At 43.9% G+C, this 24,970-nt stretch overlaps 1 protein-coding gene across 1 annotated transcript in view; it reads left to right on the top strand.

The window, feature by feature from the left end:
• The first annotated feature begins 770 nt into the window (after positions 1-770).
• Positions 771-24,970, top strand: part of tgfb2 (transforming growth factor, beta 2) — a 31,374-nt gene continuing 7,174 nt past the window's right edge. Inside the window, exons 1-4 of the mRNA XM_037454526.2 lie at positions 771-1,719; positions 20,325-20,488; positions 23,176-23,308; positions 23,386-23,496. Coding sequence (XP_037310423.1) covers positions 1,374-1,719; positions 20,325-20,488; positions 23,176-23,308; positions 23,386-23,496 — 754 coding nt within the window. The 5' untranslated portion in view covers positions 771-1,373. The remainder of the gene's footprint in view (positions 1,720-20,324; positions 20,489-23,175; positions 23,309-23,385; positions 23,497-24,970) is intronic.

Genomic DNA, 24,970 nt, shown 5'->3' on the forward strand with positions numbered 1-24,970 from the left:
TCAGTGCTGTGTAGTGTCTCTGTAGCTGTGGCCCATAATGATTAGTGTCAGTGGGATGTTTCCATGGTCAGAGGGGATGGGGGGAAAAGTTCCTGGAACCCTTGACTGAACATATGGACGTCAGAGTGGTCTTAACATCCACTTTCTTTTAAAGCAGTGGTTCCAACCAATCCTGAGAAGTGTTTTCAGAGCCATTTGTCTCATTCTGTAGTGTCAGTGCCCGCTCCGCTCTCTGTACATGCACAGGGCGCATACCCAGCATGCCTTGGGGAAGACCATACCCTGCCTCATGGCTATGGGGATCTACATACTAAAAATGACTTTATTTAAACCCAATCATTAAATACACTTTTGATCATTTTGGTTTTCCTGGTTGGTTGGCTTGGAGTTAGGTAGTTGTGTTTGAGCATGAGACGTCATAGGGCTTCAACCCCAAGCCCCTTCTACCTTATTGTGTCAATGTAATCGTTTATATCAATATTGAAAGGCGTCTTCGTATCACTACACAGGAGAGCCACATCACTACACTGTCAAGTTGCACTGCCATGCTGTGTCCCTCTGGTCATGGCACATATCAAACCCAGCAGCCTTTCTACAACTGAAAAATACAACTAACGTTAGTGTTTTCTGGAACTGACGCAGAGATCAACGCGAGAGAGACCTGCTATCGTCGGGCATTAGGACCCTGCGTCGTAAGGCACCGGGCCGACGGACCATTCACCGCCGCCGCCGCGCTGTCCCGATGGTCTGAGTGAGCGCTCCTTCGCTCAACTAACCGTCCGGTAACTTTTATTTAGAGCCGCCTCTTTTTCCCAAAGACCACAGCGCAGAGGGGGCACGTGGAACTCTCGTCCCCAATTAGTCTCAAAGTGGCCGCTGCTGTACCCCAAATAGATGCTGTCCCGCAACTAGATGGGTTGAGGGAGACGCTATGCGGTCACACCGAAGCCAAACTCCGAGCTGTTTGTGAGCTACTTGTGAAGGACGCCTCTCGTGACATCACGGCTCTGTGGATTACGGAGTTCATCGTGTCAGGAAAACTTTGAAAAGTTCCCACGTTACATCCCCATTGAACTTCGCGTTCGGATAATTATTGTGTGGCGAGTAAAGGCGATGGCGGTGTCTCCAGCTTCCTTTTTTCCATGCAACCCCCCCGCTGCCGCCTGATGGCCGCCCGTGCCGCTCCCCCGAGACCTCTGGTTTTAGTCCCAGCTTCTCCCTCCGTCCACACTGCTGAGTGCCTCGCGTTACTGGACCAGACGCTTTACGTTATGTACATTATTGCGGGCTCAGACGCGTGTTTACCTGGCGTACTTTGAAGCGCTTGGTGAATATCTTCCTCGGTCGTCTTTGTGTGTTCGCTACTAGAGAAGATGAACCTGTGTGTGGTTGGTTTGCTCCTCACCCTGGATCTAGTTGCCGTGGCGCTCAGCCTGTCCACGTGCAGCACGCTGGACATGGAGCACTTTAAGAAGAAGCGCATCGAGGCCATCCGAGGGCAGATTCTGAGCAAGCTGAAGCTCACCAGTCCCCCGCAGGACTTCCCCGACCCCGAGGAGGTGTCCCGGGACATCGTCGCCATTTACAATAGCACGCGCGACCTGCTGCAGGAGAAGGCGAACGAGCGCGCGGCGACTTGCGAGCGGCAGCGCAGCGAGGAGGAGTACTACGCCAAGGAGGTGCACAAAGTGGACATGCAGCCCTTCTTCCCGGCAGAAAGTAAGCGTTAAGTGTGTGCGCGTGCTCTAAGTTGGTCACAGACGTCATTGTATTGTTTTGGAACATGATTGTTGTGGATGAGCGCAGTGTCCTCCTTCGACACTCTGACGTCACAGCTCAGTCAGTGCTCTGGTAGAACGTCTGCATGCAGATAGCTGAGGACCAAGGAGGTCAGGCTGGAGCTAGGAGCGGACCCTAACACATCCATCACTGTCCGTGTCCTGCTATACCCAAGCCTCCACCCTAATCCCTGGTGCCACTTGTTACTAACATCCCTGTGTCCCCGTGAAGGAGACGCTGGTGCGTCTCTAAATGTAGATCTGGTGCTGGCGTCCTCAATAGCAATGTAGTTCTCTCTCTGCTGTTCTGTACCTGACCCTGACCTTTGACCTCCCCAGTGGAGAAGATTCATTTCTCCTATGACACATAGACATTGGAAGAGCTGTAGAAACAAAATAATTTAAAGATGAAACTGCAGAGCTATTAACCCCCTATGTGGCTTTCCTAATCCCATCAGAAATGTGAGCACATGAGCTGAAGCAAAAATAAATTAGCGGGACATTTTGTTTGCTCTGAGGTGTATTTTACATCAAATGTTATCATTGGCCCTGCCTCTTGTATAAATATCTTGAACATGAATAGATGTGGCCAAGTGCCAATTGCAGTCAGCAAAAGCCTTTACAGGGTATAAATAATACTGAGTCAACACGCAGGGAGGAAAGATACCCATTCATGTTAACTTGTGACACTGGCTAGGTCCTCACATCTGGACACTGACAGGAGGGAGATCAAGCAGTGAGCCCTCAACTGATAGGCTCTATTTATTTAGGATGTGCCTCTTTTGGTTGGCTGCTGTGAAATCTTCAAAGGCAGCAATGTAGGCCACTTGGGCTTGAAAGCCTATGGGGCAGCGGGATGAGGTGGGGTTGGAGATGCTGTGCCAGGTCTCACAGTGGTTTATCTAAACCCAGTAAGTTGTTGGGCTTTTTGTGTATACTCTGCCTGCCACTCACTGCATGGAAAGTTCCAGCAGCAGAGATGCTAAATTGGTGGCTAATAACATTTTATGGTCTGTTTGGAAATTGAGTTCAGAAAGTGGGAGAAGGGACTTGTGGAAAAACATGGATATTTACCAGGGAGGGTCCTATGAAGACTGGTGAAAATTGCATCACGACAACCTGGATTTTTGTGGCTTGACATGTACTAAGTCTGATTATTAGTTCAACTATATCTTGTTTTTCTCAAACACTTGAGTCCACAACTTTATGGCAGTAACGTACTGAATCTACTTCTCCCTTAAGAGTTACCCTGCACCGAATCAGTTTAAAATAATGAGACGCATCTCTCACAAATGTTACCCGATAATATTAGGATATTATTACAATTGTGGAAATAGCAGTAGTCCTAAAGCAAAACCTTGTGGAGTGCTACATGAGACGACAACATCATAGACCCAGTATGCACACAGGGTGCCTCAGTGTAGAGCTCATTTTTAGTATTAACGCTTCAAACGTTTCCATTTTCCTTTTAAAATGTGTTGCTTTTCAGAAACCCAGGCAAAGAGCAGTAATGCTTATTAGGGCCTGAGCCGACTGAAAGTCGGGCGAAAGCCCTATTGTTATGTTTGACTTGTCTTTGTGTGGATGGATGTAGCGCCGTGGCTTTGCACACTTGGTGTGGTGGAGGTCTGAACAGTGCGCCTCTGTTTGTCTCAGCAGGACTGAAGAGTTTCAGCTTCCTCCACAGCAGCCATCGCACACTTCTGCATCTCCTCTCACTGGATGTCTACACCAGTATAGGGCTGCAACTAATGATTTTGATAATCAATTAATAGGTGGATTGTTTTTTCAATTATCGGATTAAAAAACTGCTTTACAGTGTAAAAAACAAACTGGTTGCGCCTTTAACATAAAAATAAGGATTAGTTTGAATGTCAGAACTTGTTCTCTACACTCAGATGCTCCCACTCTCAAATTCCCCCAAATTTAGACATCACATTTTGAACACCGCTTTAAATGACCAAGAGCTATGAGATTACTTTAAAATGACATTAAAAAGTACAACACACACAAATATTTTTATCAACAATATGGGACAAAGCACAGAATCTACACTCACCTAAAGGATTATTAGGAACACCATACTAATACTGTTTGACCCCCTTTCACCTTCAGAACTACCTCACAATGGTAGGGGAAACACTGCTGTGTGTGGGTCCTTGGAGGAACGGCGGTTCGATAGCTGGCTCAGCTAGTCACTGTCCATGGGTCCTTGGGAAAGACGCCTAACCCCAAGTTGCTGTTACTACTGATGGGCAGCTGGTACTGTTCCTGTCATCATTTAACCATTCGTATCCCTTCCTGGTAGTGACATCTATCACCATCTGATGGCAAATATATGACACGGGTTGTAGTACAACAGTCAAACCGTATAGGTAGGTGGGTCACACATTGTTATATTTAAGCTTGACGACTGTCTAACCCTAACCATGAATAAATGTTTCTTGACCTAATCCGTGGTATCCACTGAACACTATTTGGATCGAGGTGTTGTTGAAAAGTTCTGCCATCCGTGCGGTCCAATCCTGTGAAAGCGATGTGTCAAGAGGGTCTAGTAACTAGTTGGTGTAAGTGCATGTTTATACATTCGGGATATTTTGAAAGAGGTGCATACAAATAAAAATAGTGTAATAAAAAGGAATTTAAATAAATAAATGTACACTAGAATACAAAGACTCAAAAGCCTGTCCGTTTTTAGTGTGCAGTTGTGCAGGGATGAGTACAAGTTTTGTAGATAATTGTCTACCACTTTGCTGATGAGGCCGGTGTTACGTGCCTACTGGTTTTTGAACCTACTGGTTTGGCTACGCGTGCGTGTTTGTTATCCCCCGACAGCGGCAGATGTTGTCTGCCTCGGTCACCTGATTCGTCACACATTCGCAAACATATTGCTGAAAATGTTCAAAATGCATCCCATATCCAATGCAGTGATTATGATTGTATAAGTGAGCACTACATCACTGCCACGTATAAAGAAATAAATAAAAGAACATTTATTAAAAGATCGCCGCAACCTGGATTCGAACCCATGCAGTTGAGTAAAACAGCAACACTTTATATGACGGCGGCGCTACGCCGTCGGCCAACCAAGCTTTCAAGTGCTGCTGCTGATTTCAGTACTTGTCATAAAATTGCACTTCGTCAGTGGCAAGAAAACCTTTTGGTTCAGGGTGAGCCAAGACAACTGGTTTGGTGGGCGTATCATGGAACACTTCCAAACATGTGTATCAATACTTTTTTCGCGAGGCTGCAGCCTGGCGCCACCGAAACATTTGGACAAAAGAGGATTTTATGTTCAGACGGTCATACAGTGACGTGCATCACAGACATTTAAGAAAGTAATTCAAGAAAAAATATATTAATTGTTACGTTCCCACCTAAGTTGGAACTCGTTTTACAGGTGGGGAACGTAAAAACCTGTGCTGGCGCCCCCTGTATAATCAGCAGTGGACAGTGAAGTAGTGTGGAGGGGGGGTGCAGCTGAAACAAATGAGTCCTGACACGTAAAATTTGTGTTTGGTCCCCGTGGGACATTTAGTAGGTGACACAAACAAACAACAACAAAACAAAAGGTACACACATAACCAAATCAGGGAGGAGAAGGGGATTGTGGGGATTGGGGTCAAAGTAAGGAAATAAGCAAAAGGTCCCTTTTGCTCTACACCCCTTTCCCTGCCTAACACAATCTATCCCTAACCAGCTCACCTCTCTATTGCAAAAAGTACAGGGGCGACCCCACCCAGCTAACTTAGTGTGTGTAACAAAGGTTTGCCTACGTGATGGAAAATGTACACCCATGGGCTGAACTACCTACCCCTTCTCCAGAACTGAGGTAGAGTACCATTGGGTCTCACTCGACCAGATCCCACACAAAACAATGTCAGCCAGGCCATACAACAAAACACAGCCTCTCCTTTCTCGTTCTCTCCCCCCTGTTCCTCAACGAGGCTGGTTATATGGGCCACCAGCTCGTTAGCTGATTGCTCCCCAGGTTTTATACAGCCACGCCTCCTCGCCAACAGCCAACCAGCACTGCACACCTGTAAACCATGACAAAAAACAAAACACTACCCCCACTCACAGTTAAAGGCAGAGACACAAAACATGGGGACATGTAACATTAATGAAAGATCGCCACAACCTGGATTCGAACCATGTCAAGCAAAATAACAACATATCCAAGACGGATGTGATGTAGTGCTCACTTATACAATCATAATCGCTGCATTGGATATGGGATGCATTTTTAAAATTTTCAGCAATATGTTTGCGAATGTGTGACGAATCAGGTGACCGAGGCAGACAACATCTGCCGCTGTCGGGGCAAAACAAACAGGCACGCGTAGCCAAACCAGTAGGTTCAAAAACCAGTAGGCACGTAACACCGGTTACTGTTTTTATCCAAGGGTGCAAGGTTTGTTTTCCCGGCTTCTGCTTCCTGTCATACAGGAAGTCGATGACCATCTTGCAGGTGCAGTCAATCATGTGCAACCCGGAGAGCGGCAATATTATGCTATATATTTTAACGGTTACTAATGGCGCGTTTCCACCGAGCAGTACGGTACGGTACGGGTCAGGTCGGTACGGGTCGGGTCTGTTAACCATGATTTGGCGAGCGCATCCACCGCCAACAGTACTCTTACTTGATAGGCGTGGTATTGGACGGAAAGTAGATTGACGTCATTCGATCGCGCGAAAACTGAAAGCTAACCGCAAACAACAATGGAGGACATACAGCCAATCCTGTTCTTGCGTTTCGATATGTGGCTGTTAAAGTAAATGCTGCGCGGCGACATTGTTGCGACGGTGTTCCTTCGTGTGTTGTCTTTCCCCTTGCGGCACCCGCAAATGACGACACTCTTTCAACCAATCAACATTCTGCAGTGAGTCTAGCTCCACCCTTTAGTACCGAACAACTGTGCCAGGTACCCCAACGGAAGGGTACCCAAAAAGTGGTACGGTACGGTGCGGATCTTTGGTACTTTTCTCAGTGGAGACACAAATAAAAGGGTACCGACCCGTACCGTACCGCTCGGTGGAAACGCACCATTACGTGATCTGTGTTTCTCGGCCATGGCCGTTACTGCTCGTGAACGGCTGAATGATGATCACTATTTCAATATTTCCTCCGCAAGGAATTGTGGGACGGAATTAGGGCTGCACAATATGGCCAAAAATCCATATCACCGTATTAAGCGATTCTGACGGTATCCTGATATGTGACGGTATTGCTTCTTCAAGTAAACACATTAATTGATTGACCCGGCTACCCGATCAGCTGTTCGCCACTAGCTGGCCAACTTGCTGCAACTGGCCAGCGAGTTAGCTTGTTAGCAGCGAGTTAGCTTGTTGTGGCTGCTAGCGTTGCCACCAGAGGCTCGACAGACCTTTCAATAAATCTGATCTAACGTAATTTACGTTGGATTTTCAAAAACCAAAAACCCTCCAAACAGACACATTCATTCACTCACGTAAATGAGGAGTCTGCCTGATGATTATAAGTTAGGAAACAAATGAGGGATCCAGAACTGACGTGCCTAATGCGCAACCTATGGAATTCCTCAACTAGGAATGACTCCGGACTTGCCACTGAATTACTGGCAATTGCCACTCGCTTGCCTTGTTTTGCCACTGACGTGCCACTCGGTGCCACACGGTGCTTCAGTTGCCATTGCTTGCCAGTGACACAAGGAGGATCTCGGCCCTGCTGTAAAATATGTCTCCTCCGTAGCAACCAGATAATCAAATATATTTGAATATATGTGTGTGTTTTTTTAAAGCGATTATTTGAATGTGTTGATTTTTAACAGCCCTAGACTGAATTGTCTTTTCTCTTGTAATGGATGGTCCAGTGGTTGAAGCTGCTTTCCTTGCATTGAGAGCATTCTAACAGCTCTTATCATGGCGGCCACTTTGTCGTTAAGTGTCATTCGGTAAGTTATGTCACTTTTGATGCAAAGGTGACATTGTTTGAGATGTCCTTGTTATGACAACTTGACATAAACCAAGACAACAAAACCTGTCATAAACATGTCATAGCAGACCTAACTGTCAAACTTAAGAAAAACGTTTGGTTTCATATCTTAGAGCGACATTAAACCGTCCTATATGGATGGTTTTGACACTCACTGTCACAAAACCATTACAATTGTGTTATAAATGTTGTCCCTTTCTTTAAGATGTCGTTAAGTGTAACTACACTGCCAAATGACTTTATAACAGTGTCACGACTGTTTTCTTTGAATTCAAGTAAAGTGGAACAATTAGATTCTTCAATTAAGATGTCATTATATGTTATTACATAGTCAGACCAGTTTATAATAGTGTCATAACCGTTTTCTTTGAATTCAAGTAAAGTGGAACAATTTGAATGTTTCGTTAAAATGTCATTAAGTGTTATTACACTGTCAGATGATATAAATACCTTAACAAAAGCAACAAACAAGTCAAGAGGTAGTGTTTCCTTTATGTATTCCAACACAAAACATTTGGTTGTGATGTTTATCCAAAGTGACAGTTTGTAAAACACAAGCAAGTATCTGCTCAGGAGAGAACATATGAGTCTGACACGACATAGATGCATAAATACCAGCAGACATTGTAGAAAGTCAGATTTTATTTTTTACTTGTTTTTTCACATCATGGAAAGGTCTGCCCAACACACCATTGTAATGGCGTACGCCCAACCAGTGGTGCCACTCTATCATCTTAAGACGAAGCTTGAGTGATTCAGGAGTATGATTCCCTCTGTGGCGCCATACTTCCAGCTTGTAGCTTTGCCATGCACGCTCAATATGCTGAGTATGAGCACCAGTCTCTCGGTCCACAAAGTTGTTTTTATGGCAGATGGAATAATGATCATACCCATACTGGGCAAGTTGCCCTTTGTAGGCACGCCATTCGTCACTGAGGATGGATGTTCTGGGTTTGACATGGCGTCTAATATGACCTATAAGTGTCTTCCTTCTGCGATCCCTGACGAGTCTCAGAATGGGTCTTCTGGAATTCCTGTCGACCCCCAACATCCCAAAGACCCACTGCCATTCACGGCGCCAAGTGTTGCCACATCGACCACGATGGTACTAAAAGTAAATGAGAAAACACAATATTTAATACGGTTTGGACAGTATTACATCTTAACGTGTGTCCTTCCCACGTGCACTGACGGAAGTATAAAATATTACTCCTTATAAAATCTTGATCTAAAATTTGTACAGATGCATACAAATATATAGCCCACCTTTCGTTTCTGGGCAAATTTGCTCTCATCAATAACAACAAATCGATGACGACCACCAATCCTCATCGATCTTTTCCTCAGTCGCTTGACAGCAGCAATGCACACCTTCAAATGTGAAAATAAAATATCAGCATCTTGAGCTATAACTATGCCTTAGTATGGAATTTGATAAATATGTATGCACACGTTTAGAAATTAAGTTGCATTGCATGTGTCACTGAGTGTACCAAATAATTCTCCAGCAATGTAGAATCCAATTGACTAGAGTGGTGACTTATGTATCTGTTTTATACCTAATTATAGTAAGGGAAACATCCGTAGACTGCAACTTATCTAAAATACTGCCATATATTTTCCTACTGTGAAACAAATATGAATCTAACAATTCAATAATTAATTCAAATTAATAATAAGTGCAGCCACAGAGGGTGTTTGGTGTATATAGTGATACATGGTCAGCATGTTTGTTTTCACTCTGGTCCACACACAGCACAACTGGCAGAGCTAAAGCGTGAAGTTTTCATGAGGACTGACCGGAAGAAAGCGCGCATGACGTCATGTTTACGTGACCCCGATTGTTTCTAAAGCAGGGCTCTCAAGTCTTACGCTGAAAAAATGTATAATATCAATTTCTCTGACGCGCCACTATCGCTATAGAAACGGCAGGAAACTAGCAGAGCATTTATTAATAACAACAATTAATGATAATATTATTACCCAGTAATATTATTAAGTCCCCAAGACCCTGTCCAACCGTGCGCGGTTATCTCAGGCACCCACGCTCAGCTCAGTGCCTTCTTTTACATAGTTCCCGTTTAAATTAACAAAGTAGAATTAACGTTAGCTTCTGCTTACCACCACAGCCCATCCTTGACATGGCATTTCACCAGATGCATGCTACGGTTGCATTTTGCGCACTTCATCGTCCTCATCATGATACCACGTTTCTGCATCCATTTCACAATTTTCCTTCTGCTCTTAACTGTATTTGAACGCCTAATATGTTAAAAAAGTTCTTCCACCAGTGCCATTGCATCAACAACTGGTCACCCGTCTCCGAGCCGCGCCTTTTTTGAAGTCGGTACGTCAGACTTCTTCTCGTCGCTCAATGCTCCATTAACTAGACAGAACAGCGCCCCCACGTGTGTCTACAGGGGAATTGCATAACGTTTACTTTACGTGACTATACAAATAAGTAGATCCCAACGCGACAGAGACGGACATCCCAGGAGTGCAACACACACTAATCAAGAGTCTGGAAGTATCCTCAAAGTTTACTATTTCAGGTAAGCGAAAGCGTATGTAATTTGGATTTTAAAAGAACATTTTTTGAAGAGGACATTATAACTGTGACGGTAGTCTTTTATTTACAGTTTATGGTCGTTGCCGTTTTAGGTAAAGTTAGTCAGCAACTAATGCTAGTTAGCCTTTAGGTACTTATAAGAAAAGTCCTTACGTCTCTGTTACAAGGCAGCCAACAGGCTATAACGGTAGTAGCATAGAGGTTAGTAGTATTTCCTCCAGTTTTCTTGTCGCTATTTCTAAACAACTAAGATGTCACGGTTGGCTATTTTATCTTAACCAATGTAACCTTAGCTGCTATGACACGGTATAGGGTTATGTTTGGTACAGGCAGGTAAAAAAGGACATTACTTCCTGGGCATCCTCTTTCTAGGCTGGTGAAGGCAGATATTGCTAGCCACAGAGTCGGGTAGGAAAGTCTAATATAACCAGCCTAGAAGAAGGTTGCAAAAGTAAGAAGTACTGCTAGTACTACAAAACCTATAGGGTGCCAAATCAACAATGCCAGTATAAGTCTGAAAAAGTGACCTATTTTGTTTGTTTTTCTGTTGTGTTCTTAAGTAACCACAACAGATGGAGTGATCCGTCGCTATAAGAATGTCCTTAGGATCTTCATAAAGTGTGGATCCATGAAGAAAGCCTTCGCGAAAATGAATGTTGATCGAAACACGATTGCACGCACAGCTATAATTGCTGAGCTCGCAATTACTTTTCGGGACGCATTCCAAGGTCTGCTGACAGGTCACGAAGATCAAATGAAGATTTGTGTGCTTGCAGAGCGTTGCCGCGGGGCTATAAACGAGGAGATGGCCGAAACCATCACAGCATGCAAAAAAAAAATGGAAAGCTCCTCCCAATAATGTATAAGTATACTTAATAATTTTCATTTTGTTCACAAATGTTTAAATTTTGTTAAACAGTTTAAACTTGCTGTTGAACTTTAAAAAAAGTTAATCTGTTTTTACATACACAATATATGTAGAAATTTTCTATGTGTTATGTTTTGTGTTGGAATACATAAAGGAAACACTACCTCTTGACTTGTTTGTTGCTTTTGTTAAGGTATTTATATCATCTGACAGTGTAATAACACTTAATGACATTTTAACGAAACATTCTAATTGTTCCACTTTACTTGAATTAAAAAAAAATAGTTGTGACACTGTTATAAAGTCATTTGGTAGTGTGGTTACACTTAACGACATCTTAAAGAAAGGGACAACATTTATGACACAATTGTAATGGTTTTGTGACAGCGGGTGTCTAAACCATCCATATAGGACAGTTTAATGTCGCTCTAAGATATGAAACCGTTTTTCTTAAGTTTGACAATTAGGTCTGCTATGACATGTTTATGACAGGTTTTGTTGTCTTGGTTTATGTCAAGTTGTCATAACAAGGACATCTCAAACAATGTCACCTTTGCATCAAAAGTGACATAACTTACCGAATGACACTTAACGACAACTGTCATAAGTATTCATTGATATTTATGACAGCTGTCATGTCATGGTTATGACAATGTTATGTCAGTCTTATGAACACCCATTCAAGTAAAGTGTTACCCAATACATTTTGTAGTATGACATAGATCTGGAGACTGGAGTAACTTAATGAGATAAGACTGGAACCGCATTCTTCTCAGCCTATGTAATCCACCTGATTTACTCTGCTGTTGTTTTTCAAGGTGCCGTGGTCACGCACGCACGCTGAGACAGACGGACGCGTGTATCACCACAGCACGAATGTTCAACCAAATGTTAAAAAAATGGTCAGAGAACATACTTACTTTTTTGCAAATGTTCATTGTTCAGCATCGTAACGTAGTGGCTGGATAATAAACAAAATAAGCAATGAAATACTCTTCCTGCCCAGTGGTGGAAGTAGGTAGCGCAATCATTTCAATTCTAATTATTTTGTTTAGTCCAAACTCACAAATTACAAATTTGCCCTAAGAGGGCTTTACAACATGATTGCATACGGCATCTTCTGTCCTGGAACCCTCACAGCATCACAGGAAAGACACCCCCAAAATGACCTTCAAAAGAAGAAAAGAGGTAGAAACCTTAGAGCAGCAGAGTAGAATCCCTCTATCAAGCTGGATAGACTACAATGGATGTCACATGTACAGAATGAACAAGAACTAGATGATGTCAGGGAGAGGTTGAGGTCAGCGCGGAGAAGGGCCACCTTTCAGCCCGGGCATTTAAGGCCCCAGACCGGCCCACTTTTTCCATGGTAGTGGAAATTGGATAAATGAAGCAACAGTTCAGCTCTCACTATCCTGTAGTTTTTTTATAATATAATTTGTAATGGTTAAATAATAATCCACTTAAACTGAGAAGATAACAACAATTATTCCACTATTCCACAAGGATAGGTTGATAAATTAATTACTTATCCTCTCTACCTGTTTGACAGCATCCTCCTCCAATTGCCCCTCCTGGCCTTCCATCAATCCTGCCTGTTGTGTGTTCTTGCAGTAGGGCCTAGCCAGCTATCGGTAGCCTATCTGACAAAACCTTTTGGAAAAGATGTGCTTTGGCAACTGTATTTGGGAGGGGAGAACTTCCTTGCATGGTGCGACCCATGCAGAGGCTGCGGTGTCAGAATGAGGAACGTGTGTAGCCTACTTTGAGAAGATGGACTAACGTGACAAATGTCCAAAAAAACAATTCTCGACCAGCCCAGAAGTGAAGCTGCCCAGAGAGAGAACTCTCTCGATTACCCACCTCAGGCCTGGTTGAGTTGACAAGACGAACAACAAAATACAGACTCCTCCTGGGCCCTGAACAGAAGAGAAAAAAGTACTCCTTCTTTTGGATTCCCTTTCATTGACTCGGTTATGCTCTGTGTGTGAGCAGAGGCTGTAGAGGTTGTACTACCAGCAGTAAAGATGAACCATGAATATCAGGAGGCAGAGGGATCGGTTGTCTTTCAGGTACCAGCAGCATGCATCGTGCCAAGGGGGGCGGGACAGGAGGCCATTCAGATGGGACTGTCAGCAGGGGGAGACTCGTTGGCCACTACTGTTCAGAGGAAGGGCTGTGTGTCCTGGTGATGCTCGCTGGTTCCCAGGCGCTTCCACTGGGCTGAGAGTCGCAGCTCCCCACAGGTTGTTGTTGTTCACTTATGCAAGAGCTGGACGCCAGAGCGCTCAGCCGCTGGCCAGCGGCATTGCGTAACAGGAGGGGGAGGGAGAGCGCTCTCCTCCAGCTCTCCCTCTGTTTATAGCGACGGCAAACGTCCTGTGGAAGAGGAGATGGATGCCTTTAACCAGGACTCCCCAACAATGATTGTTGCTATACATACTCGTCACATGAGATGTGCAGGTATCGTGTGTGTGTGTGTGTAATAAATGGGTTTATTTATACATATATAAATAAACGGTGGGTCAAGAGAACAGACTATTAAAAAGTTATTTGAATTGCAAATAAAATAGTGTGGCTCATACTCCCATACTACATGTGTGCATACACGTATATGATCATCATTTGGTATGGGCCTGAAGGGCCCCTCACACAGCAGGAGGAGTTTGGATCTGCTGTGGAGACGGAGAGGCCTTCTAAGAGGCTGTGTATTTTTAGTTCTCAGGGATTATCGGCGCAGTTGTTTTCAATTGACTGTTGGCAGGTGAGGGTCTGGGCGGAGGAGTGTGCTCACATTCCCCCTCTGGAGATCCTTTTTTTCTCTCCCGCTCTTGGTTTCTATGCCGACTGCTCCTGTCCCTCCGTCCTCTTGCTGGGTCCTTCATTTCCTCTTGGCTGCTGTGCGTCTGCCGCACCATCTTATCTCTTCCTCTGCTTCTTCACCATTACTGTTTCCCATAAGCCTAATATCCTATTTCTAATGCCCTCACTCGTGCCTTAAGACAGCGTGGTTCTCTTGCCAAACATCTAGATCACAGACAAGCCTAGTTGATTTCTGTGTGACTTAATTGTATGTCATGGCATCTCTGATGCAGAGGACCAAGGGAAGCTCAGTGTTGATTGTCAAGTTGTTAGAAAATTGTTTTTTTTTACTATCTGACCTGTTAATGACCGTAGTCAGAACATCAGTTAAAATGAACTTGGATTTGTGATTTATGCTTAAATAGGATGACTAGTGTGTATAATATATATTATATTTACTAGCTGGAGAATATTAAAGACTCCGGTAGTCATAGGTTTTGTGCGGCCTAATGCTGTTTTTACATTGCCTTTAATATGGAAAAGATGTCGTCATGACAGATTAGCCAGTGGTTTCTGCTGACAAAGCTAGCAGTCATAGAGCGGGGGTGGGGGCGGGGGAGGAGCCACTTACAGCACTCCCAGCCCTCTCCCCCAGGAAGGGTCCTCAAACAAGTTCCCTATGAATTCCAAGTTAGGTGTTACACAGAGTTAGGACTTACCCCAATTACATTCATTGCCCACTACCCCAAAATGTTTCTTAGTGGACACTAGTTATAAACGGAGTTCCTTACCTCAACATTAGGGCTGTCAATGAAGATTCAATATTCAAATAGTTGTTAAAAACAGATATTCGAATTTGAAAATGTATAATTGAATGTAAAAAAAAAAAACAGTGGCACGCCTGTCTGCTTTGTGGTACTGACTTAATATTGCATGAATAAAATAGACTAGAAGCTACAACAGCTTCATGCACTGGTTTGATTATTTGACGTTTCATGCCAAGGAAAAGTTCCATGTTTACCACAGCTGTGCTGCGTTCAATGTCGGTTCTATACTCTATAAACTTGAATTAATGTTAATATTTTTTTTCAATCACTGAATGAAGCCTGCTATATTTGGGACAAGAATCGCAACCTTAAATTGCTTGCACAAAACTCGTGATCAGCACTTTTTTTTTTTTTAAGCGAATATTCGAGGGTCTTCTTCTTATAGACAGTTATAGAGCAATATTGACAGCCCTACTGTACATGCACTCCACCTAGCACAGCTGCACCACAGACTGGGCTTGTGGTTTCTATGAATGCGCATTCATGTGAAGAATCTTTATTATTTGAAATGGATTGCTCACTGACAAATGGGCACCATTTAAAGCGCACATTGGAGATTTCACTTGGTGTATACGTATGTGTGGTAACACAACACCACTCGCGTCACTCCTGTGCACACACAGACCCACTCCGAGACAGACCACACCGGCGCCAGTTGTGGATCCTTTTCATTTCATGAGAAATTTGTGGTAATGTGGCTGATTGCTGTGTGCTGCTGCCTGCAGTCATTTAAGCAATTCTTTGCTTACGGCCCACACTGTCAACCAACTTCTGGAATATTCCTGCAGATCTCCTTCTACTAGAATACCAACTCTATTTCAAGAGGATGTGTTTACTGTGAATTGAATGTATGCTGTTTGTTAATCTGTTGTCTTATGTGAATGTGTGAAGTGTTAAACAGTCACTGATTGTAGTTTTCATTTCTTATACTATACAAATTAATTCATCCATTCATTCATCATATACTATTTTTAAAGTGTGCAGAGCAGGTTTCCAGATATTGCTGTTGACCAACCTGGTACTCCAGGAGTGTAGTTCCCTACACGCTCCCTACTTGGCATACAGGCTCGTATCCATCTGAATTCACCGTTGGAACAAAGGAAAAGGGAGAATTTGCAATTGCAAGGGAGAATTGCAAATTCTCCCTTTTCCTTTGTTCTGACAATTACAGCCAGTTCCCACAGCGTGAGAACATGGGAGTGAACTTTTCACTAACTGTACTCTTGGCTACTTCTGTTGCTTTTGGTGTAAACAACTGAGCATGAATACCTTTCCGGCAGACTGCCTGAAAGTGTGCCTTGTTATCCCCATGTGTGCGCTTCATTCCGTTGAGTCCACAAGGACATGAGTTGTTGGAGGGAAACTGCGATTCAAAGGGGGGGCTATGATTGCAAGCTTATCGCTTTGGAGTAAGAAGTAGAAACACTCGGCGCATTTGTCATGTATGGATGTAGAACAACGGCACGCTGTTGGCCTGAGGCAGCGCCCATGTGGTGGAGGTTAAGAAGACCTGGTCCATACATTCATTTAACTTGTGTATTTGTGAGGTTACATAGATGATCTGTGTCATTCTACCTGAAGAATGAATTCCATTCAGTCTCTTTTTAGAGCAGAGGGATCATTTAGTTGTATCAGCCTTCTGAGCTCTGTTGGTGAACGTCCATCCAGCCTGCTGGATGTTGAGTGGTTGCCATCCACAGCATGTGTGCAGCGTGGTGTCTGCTCAATGCATCCAGTGTTTTGTTAAAGCACAGCAGACTCATTCATGAAGCTCCGAGCACTTTGGGTCAACAGTTTACCTTCAGCTGGTTCTAGAGCTGGAAGTGTGACTTTCTCCTAAACAGGACAAGGCATTGTGGGTCTTTGCTCATCTGCCTCAGTCACTTAAACTGCATATTTTTAAAAGGCGGCCAATGAGTAGCAGCCCTGAAACATATGTTTGTGTGCTTGTTTGATGGAAGCATTGCTTTAGAGTTCATTTAGATCAAAAGCTTGAGCAGCACTGCGCATGTAGTTTGAGGAGGTTTTTCTGCATCCTGGGTCATGTTGGCAGTAGTTTACAGTGGGTTGCATCACTGATGTTTCTGTTTGGTAACACGTCAAATTCCTTGTGGAGCTGTTGATTCACTTGGAGACTTGGGGTGTAATGGATTACCGTACATTGAATGGCTTTACGTTTTAGGATACAGATAAAAAGGAACTGTAATCTGCAGATGAGGATACAGATACTGTTATGCTGATTTATATGTCTCTTACAATAAACATTTTCATATACCACCAAACTGGAAAATGGCTGCAAAGAGCGCTTTGGCAGAGAACCCTTTGGTTGAAGTGTGGCACCCTGGACATTTTAAGGACTGCTACTGGTTGTTTGGGTTGTATTGTTCAGTGCCATTCCCCTGTGATTGTATTATTTTATTGTGTTCAAAAAACCCTGTCTGACTGTTTGAGTCTGGCTCTTTCCCCCTGGAGTGGCTACGGGACAGAACTCGTTTCTGCCAGCAGGTGGCGGTAGTGGTTTTAGTAGGCGTGACGGGCGCTGTAACACTTACAGAGCAAGTGACTCCGGCTAAAGTCGGAAGTACAACAGGTTGTCGTTTCTGATTTTGAGTGCGCTGTCTGTGTTATCATTGCAGGTAAGCAAATATATATGTAAGCCTGTTCGCAAATGTTTATGTATGTTAAGTTCGCCCGTTTTTGGTGGTTACATGTTTTAATGTCTTGTATTTAAATGTAGCATGTCGGCGACCAACAACGAGAGTAGCTAGCAAGTTTTCCCGCGCTAAGTGTTTGCGTCGCCGATATCGGGTTTGGAATGTTCATCTGTAACACTTACAGAGCAAGTGACTCCGGCTAAAGTCGGAAGTACAACAGGTTGTCGTTTCTGATTTTGAGTGCGCTGTCTGTGTTATCGTTGCAGAATAAAACACCTGAACGGAGCCGGTCGCAGTGTGTGTGTGTGTGTAACAGAAGCACTGGTCTAGAAGCACTTGTGTCCAAGAGAGGAGCTTGAATTATTCTATGTAGCTTTTGTTTCCAGTAGGGCTAACAATAGCCACCTCCATCAGCTCAATACAGACCTGGAAGAAGCACCGTGCCACCCTGGACTCAAGGCCGTCTGTAGTGCCGGTGAAACAGAAGTTAAAGGCCAGACATTGAATGAGACATTGCACTATGAATGCGAAAAAGAGGAAGAACACTGTCATCATCAGAGCCATGATTAAATCACTGGACTAGAGGTCCTCTTGGGTTGAGACAGGGGAAATACTCCAATATACTATGAAAGCCAACAATTTAAAACACATTTTCTTTGATCTGCAGTACTTTCTTCTCGGTCAGACCGGGGCCCCTACAGATCGGACCCTCTGGCTAAATGTGTTCTGAGCAGTTAAGGGAAATGGGTCTGAGAAATACTTCTTTGTCTTCAGAAGATATGGGGTTACTCCAACTGCAAAACTCCTGGGGGGTGCAGAGGTCTTGCAACATCTCCACAAAAGGAAAATGTGCTCTTAGTGGTGTAACAAGGTTTAAACCGTTGTGCCTGATGGAAGTTTCATGCATTAAGGGATGAATTCTTGTTGAAAGAGGACAGGAGATGAGGTATTTCACAGGGGGCTTCCATGCTCCTGGGAGGCGGCTTTGACAAACACTGACAAGTTGAAGCGGACTGAGGCTTCATTCTTTTGCTGCAGTATGTTTCTGTCTAGTCACTAGATACTTCAACTTTGTTAATGGGGTCACTTTTACCAGCGAGCTAAGAAAAAGAGCTCGTTAACATGTAAAACATGGTGACAAACAGAAATTGATTGAATGATATGCTATGGTCTCACACACGATACCGCTGCACTTACTCTTTTAAAAGTCCATCAATCGGCATTAATCCACTTCTTCAAATGAAAAAGATCTCAGACATCATCATTGATGGCAGCCTGTCATGAATACTGTAGGCTAAAACCTAAAAGTGGTATGACTAGCTTAAGTGGTTGAATTCTGGCTAGCTTTTTATGTCAATGTTTCAGCATTTATCTAGCCAAAGTTTTTAAAATCTAGAATACAGAAAAGCCAGCCTGCACGATTTAGTACCCAGAAAGGTTCCTTTCTCCTACTAAAGGCTAACTCAGGATGCTACAAGATGTAAATAAATCTACAAATCCGTCTCTTCCATGGCGTGGGACTGTTTACACGGTTAGGGCTGTCTTTGTGTGGTTTGTTACATGTTTTTTTCTACTCAACAGTTTTCTGCTCATGTGGTCAATAGTTGTGTCTATTTACTTCAATGGAAACGTTGCTTCCTGCAGTTTTAAACAGTAGGACTTATGCCTGTTGAGAGCAATATGAGGAAAGCTTTGGAGTAAATGTTTTTTCACTGTTCGTCTCTATCTCTGAATACTCATTCATTACGGCTTCATTCAGAGAAAATGTTCCAAATATTTCTACAGACTGTTTATCTGTCCACTGCTGCCGGTCCATGTGTACTCTCCTTAAACAACGTACTCGAGGAGTGCGTGACGCTGTGAGTGTCAGGATCACATTGGCCTGGTTTCCAAAAGCATTCAAACAGATCTTTATAGAAGCCCTTAGGGAGTCATTACACTTAGGTAGGTCTCCAGCGAGGATTCTATTCATATTGGTTGTGAAATGTTTAACCCTCTATTACTGAGGTTGGATTATTTTTGACCGACCAAATGATGTGGTGAAGCATTTTCCGATGCTCGAGACTAACTTCATAGGGCTCACATGTACGTTGTATGAATATGTGACTTGATCATGTCCCAGGAACCGGTGGATCTAAGAACAACTTTCCAACTTTAGTGATACCCTACTCATGTGCTTTGGGTCCATGTTGTGCTGAAAGGGGAAAGTCCTCTTCATGTTTCTAACAAGCCTGACAGTTTTGTAAGAAAGGGCTGCTGCTTGCCCCTCTGCCCTGTAGCCTAAACCTACGAAGGATATGGGAGATTGTTGTCACAAGTAGTACACAGCCAGTACTTGGCAGTAATACCTGCAGCTCCTTTCATGTTGCTGTAGGCCTCTTGAATGTTTCCTTCTCATCATTTCATCAATATTGAAGGGACGTCAAGTTGTCTTTTTTGTGCCATATTTCCTCCAATTGATGATGACGGTCTTCACTGTGTTTATATCTCATTCTTTTGTAACCTTCTCCTGACTGACACTTTTAAACAATGAGAACTTTCTTACTATTGCTGTAAGATGCAACTAGGAAAATATCAGGAAAATCATAGTATAACAGATGAATGTTAATTGGAATTAATCGGATGCAATGTGTCTTCTTTTTTGCATTTGGTGTGTAGACTGCGTATATACAGTATATATATATATCTTGAGACTGTGGGAGCCCTGTGGGTCTGGCTGTGCTGGTCATCCCTCGCCTACATTTGAAAAATGGGTTATTGGGCTTCCTATACAACAAGCTAACATGACTTGGTACCAATGGATAAATCCACACCAATATCCCGAATCATCTGTTTTTTGTCCTTTTTTGTAGATGTCATTTCTGCTACACACTTCAACCCATACTTCAGGCGGTTGACGTTTGATGTGTCCTCCTTGGAAAAAAACGCTTCCAACCTGGTGAAAGCTGAACTTCGGATCTTCCGTCTTCAGAACCATGGGGCCCGAGTTTCTGAGCAGCGCATAGAACTCTACCAGGTACCCACATGTTCCACTGGTTTGATATTAGGAGCTCCCAACAGATACTTTTGGGATTTATTCAGGCAAGAAAAGATGTATACTTTAATGTCATAACTAAATAAATGGATAACTTTTCTGCTTTATAGATAGAAGCCACATAAGACATAAAACATGACATGAAGTTCATTTAATTTGACCCCATTTCCTGTATGAAGTTCATTGAGGCCTTAAAAGCTTAGGTCATTGTAAACCTATAGGGTCTCAATGTATACATCCTTACTTGCAGAGACACTTTATTTTTCTATACATCTAATGTATTTGTACTTGCTGAAAATCTTGAAGTTATTGTGAGCAAACCACTTCAGGAGTTCTTCTACACCATGGGTGTCAGACTCGAGGCCCTGACCCCCCATGGGTGCCCGCCAGGGAATCCAGTGCAGTCCACCTGATGACTTTGCTATTGTGAGAATAACCGAAAGACATAAATTGCATTGCTATTTTTGCATGATGTACAGGACCAGGGTTGAGAGTAAAATAGCCGAAAGAGAAGACAGCGAGCAACACTTTTTCTGTGTTACATCCAAAAGAAAGTTTGAAATTTGGTAATCCCGTTACAGAACATGGTTGTGCGTGTCAAGGTTGGGTATTAAAGCTAGACTAGAAGAAACCCACTCAGTGACTTTCCTGTAGGCTCCGAAAATAGTAGCGGAGCGTAAACGTTGAGTTGACGTGTTTCTGTAATCTGGTCACATACCTCACACCGACTTGTTGCGTTATTGAAATCGAGTTTCCTTTTTTAAATGTCCAAAGTTTGCTGTTCCACTATACAGAATTCAAAATAACACGGTCAAAAAACTGTCCGGCTCCGCTCCGGCACTGTCCCTACTAACTGCTGTCAAACGTCCGTTATTCCTTATAACTGCGATGCCAGTCCACAACCCGCGTGCGCCTCAACACGCAAATCCATGGCAACCATCCCCACAACAGCGGAGCAAGACACATACACATCTGACACAACTGAACATGCAAACTACACATTTGGCTCCTACATTTCCCATACCTTCAGTCGCTAGCTGCTTCTTCCTGTGCTAAATCAATTGCTCTTTGTGTATAGCGCGTACATCAACTTTTGTTTTTGACAGAAAGAACATGTCTGTTTTGATTTCTTTTAAAGATGTTGCAATCTCAGCTTTTAACTGCCCCAGCACTGTCTCCCTGGATGTTTGTAATTCCTCTCTTAACACCTGCATGAAGTTGTTTCTTATTGGCTATGTCAGAGCTCTCTGATTGATTACTGTTTCAGTCTTCAGGTTTTGTTTTTTTCATATTCATCTTTTTTTCATATCTCCCCCAAAGGTGGTAATCCTCTACTGCTGTTTGCCATTACCTTTGTTTCATGGCCTCTTTGGTTTACAGTAAGAGACACAAACTACCTGTTGACTACTCTGCTCTCCCACTCCACCAGAAATCCCATAACCCCGATCCTCAATACAGCAAAGATTCCTACAAACCTAATTGTACTTTGATTTCGTCTTCCAACCACTCAAAGCTTAAAACACAAGTCAATATTTACCAATTGATACACTGATAGGAGGAACTACCGTACACAGCAACACTTGACCATCAGAAACATTCACACATTGTAGCCATATGTTCGGTTACAGGTTTGGATATTCTTAGTTCTGTTGAAATCTATGTATGACCAGAAAAAGCATGCAAATGACAAAATGCAAAAGGTTTTTAAAGCACATTGGGGGTTATACATTGAGAGTCAGCCAAAGTGGTAAAGCTTTGATTCTATCCTTTATTAACCGTAAGTCTAAGCTCTAGTGTCTACACCAGTCCTCACAGGAGATCTCAATGAAAGCAACACGGCTGGTTTTAGACATTAGGGAGATATGAGCCAACATAAACATGGTTCTGAAAGACAGAATAACAGAGTTTTGGACAGCATCTGGTTACACTCTCGCTGCTCGTCCCAGACCTGCCCAATCAATCACAGAGAAAGGAGCAGGCTGTCCTCCAAAGCTTCTGTGGCTGCCTTTATGTCTCCTATGTTGATGCATTATCGTATGACTGCTGCGTATGCATTGGCTGAAGCATGGACTCACATCAAAGGGTACACCGGGCACTAAATGACCTTATTGCTTCGTGGCCATAGGAACACTAAGTAGCATGAAATAAGGACAACCTATATAGGAAGTAATCAATTGAAAGGACAAGAAAAAAATGACATTTTAGTTTAACACTTACAATGATGAGATATCCGATAAATATGGAACAGACATGCATGGGCCCCAGAGAAAGATCCTTGTGACTTTACAACCACCAACATGTGGTCACTCATCTTAACATCTACTAAATCCATTGGTACACATAGTTGTACAGGCATTTTCACCATGTCTCCTAGCAACAGTTTTATATCTTCACCACGTCGACAAATCGGAACATATTAAGTTGTTTAAACCGTAACCCTGGAAAATAGTTCAGGAGTAATTGAAGTATCCATATTTAAAGATGACCCATTTTGTTATCAATCAGAATTTGTTCTGATTTGTTTGAGAGGACGTGGTGCATAGATGTCTGGGTAATTCTCTTTAACCACTAAGATTATTCAAAAGAAATCAATACTTTTTTGGTTTAATTCTCTCAAACGTAATTTCTGCTTGACAAGTTTTTCTTTCATGCGTCTGTTTTGTTCACAGATCTTAGGATACAGAGACCTGACATCGCCAACACAGCGATATATAGACAGCAAGGTGGTACGAACCCAGACTGAGGGCGAGTGGCTCTCCTTTGATGTGACAGAGGCAGTGAATGAATGGCTAAACCACAGAGGTGAGGTCATAACAGTGTGCAGTCCCTGCTTCTTATCATTTATGTTCCAATGTTCCATTGTTGTTGTTTCTCCACAGACAGAAACAGTGGATTCAAGATCAGCCTACATTGCCCGTGCTGCACGTTTGTACCATCAAATAACTACATCATTCCCAACAAGAGTGAGGAGCTGGAGGCACGGTTTGCAGGTTATTTGATTCAAAACACTCCTATGGCATGCTCAAGGACAAGTCTGGTGTAATTCTTTCATGTATTTATAATAACTAATCCCCTGAAAAAACCCGATAGCAACCATTTCTGAATTTCCTTTACTTACGTAGGTCAAATAGTCATGAGTATTACATTGATTTTGCATCATAACCAGTTAAACGGTCTTCAATTTTCTGAGGCTCATTAACGTCGTTACGTTACGTATGTAACCTTCGTTCCCTGAAGGGAACGAGACGCTGCGTAAAGACGCTGTGGGAACGCCCCTGCGTGACCGCGTCATGAAGCACGTGTGAAAATTAACCAATGGTGAGCTGGTACGTCATAGCGGGGACGCCGGACCAGGGCGCTATGAAGGGAGCCGAAGGGTAGGACCATTCATCTCTGAAAGGCCAAATCGAGTGCCACGGGCAGGCCGGGAGTATGGCAGAACGTTTACGCAGCGTCTCGTTCCCTTCAGGGAACGAAGGTTACATACGTAACTGAGAGACGTTCCCTATCAGGGAACTCGAGCTGCGTAAAGACGCTGTGGGAACACTTATACCCACTCACCATACGAGCAGGTCACCGTGGTGTGAAGTTTGGGCAACACAAAACGCACACTCGACGAGAGCCCCTGTGATCTAGGCGAGGGTCAGTCCCCGACAGGAGGGCTTCTGCAGCCGCCATACCCCGATAGAATAGGCCCGGACAGCCGAGATGCAGGCTGACCGGCCGATTCATAAGCAAGTGTCATGGCAATAACCATTCACTTGCTGCGGCTCTGTTATACGCCTGGTCCGACGTCAGGAATGGAGGACAGGGTGCCACAAAGGAAGAGAGATGCCCCAAAGGCAGACGGGAAGACCTGTGGAAACATAGCAGGACTTCCAGTACTGAACCGACCGGGCAGTTAACTGGGTCCGCAGTTGTTCCGACAGCAGGTGGCACCATCTACCAGCATACGCCCTCCTAGTGGCGGGGCTCTGGAGTAAGGGGTGGTCTCTACGACCTCAGTCGAGCGACCGGACCTTCAAAGGCGGGCCCTTTCAAGGGCCACGCCCATAGCTTCCTAAGCTCAGGGCGGGGGTGAACTATGGACCCCGACGCCTGAGACAGTAGGTCCGACCTGATGGGGATCTCCACCGGGGGGCCTGCGAGAAGCGATATTGGGTCCGCAAACCATACGCGGGCCGGCCAGAGCGGGGCTACTAACAGTAGGCTGACGCCGTCCTGATGGACCCTATCCAGAACCCCTGGGAGCAGAGCAACCGGGGGGAAAGCGTACAGGCGCATGCTTTTTGGCCATGCCTGTCCCAAAGCATTCAAGCCGAGAGGGGCGTGGTGGGTGAGGGAGAACCACCGAGGACAATGAGTTGTCTCTGCGAAGGCAAATAAGTCCACATCGGCGCGGCCGAAGTGACCCCAAAGGAACTCCACCGCCTCTGGGTGGAGTCTCCAGTCCCCGGGCCTCGG

Source organism: Pungitius pungitius, chromosome 11 (assembly GCF_949316345.1).
Source record: "Pungitius pungitius chromosome 11, fPunPun2.1, whole genome shotgun sequence".
In the NCBI taxonomy this organism is placed as follows: Eukaryota; Metazoa; Chordata; class Actinopteri; order Perciformes; family Gasterosteidae; genus Pungitius; species Pungitius pungitius.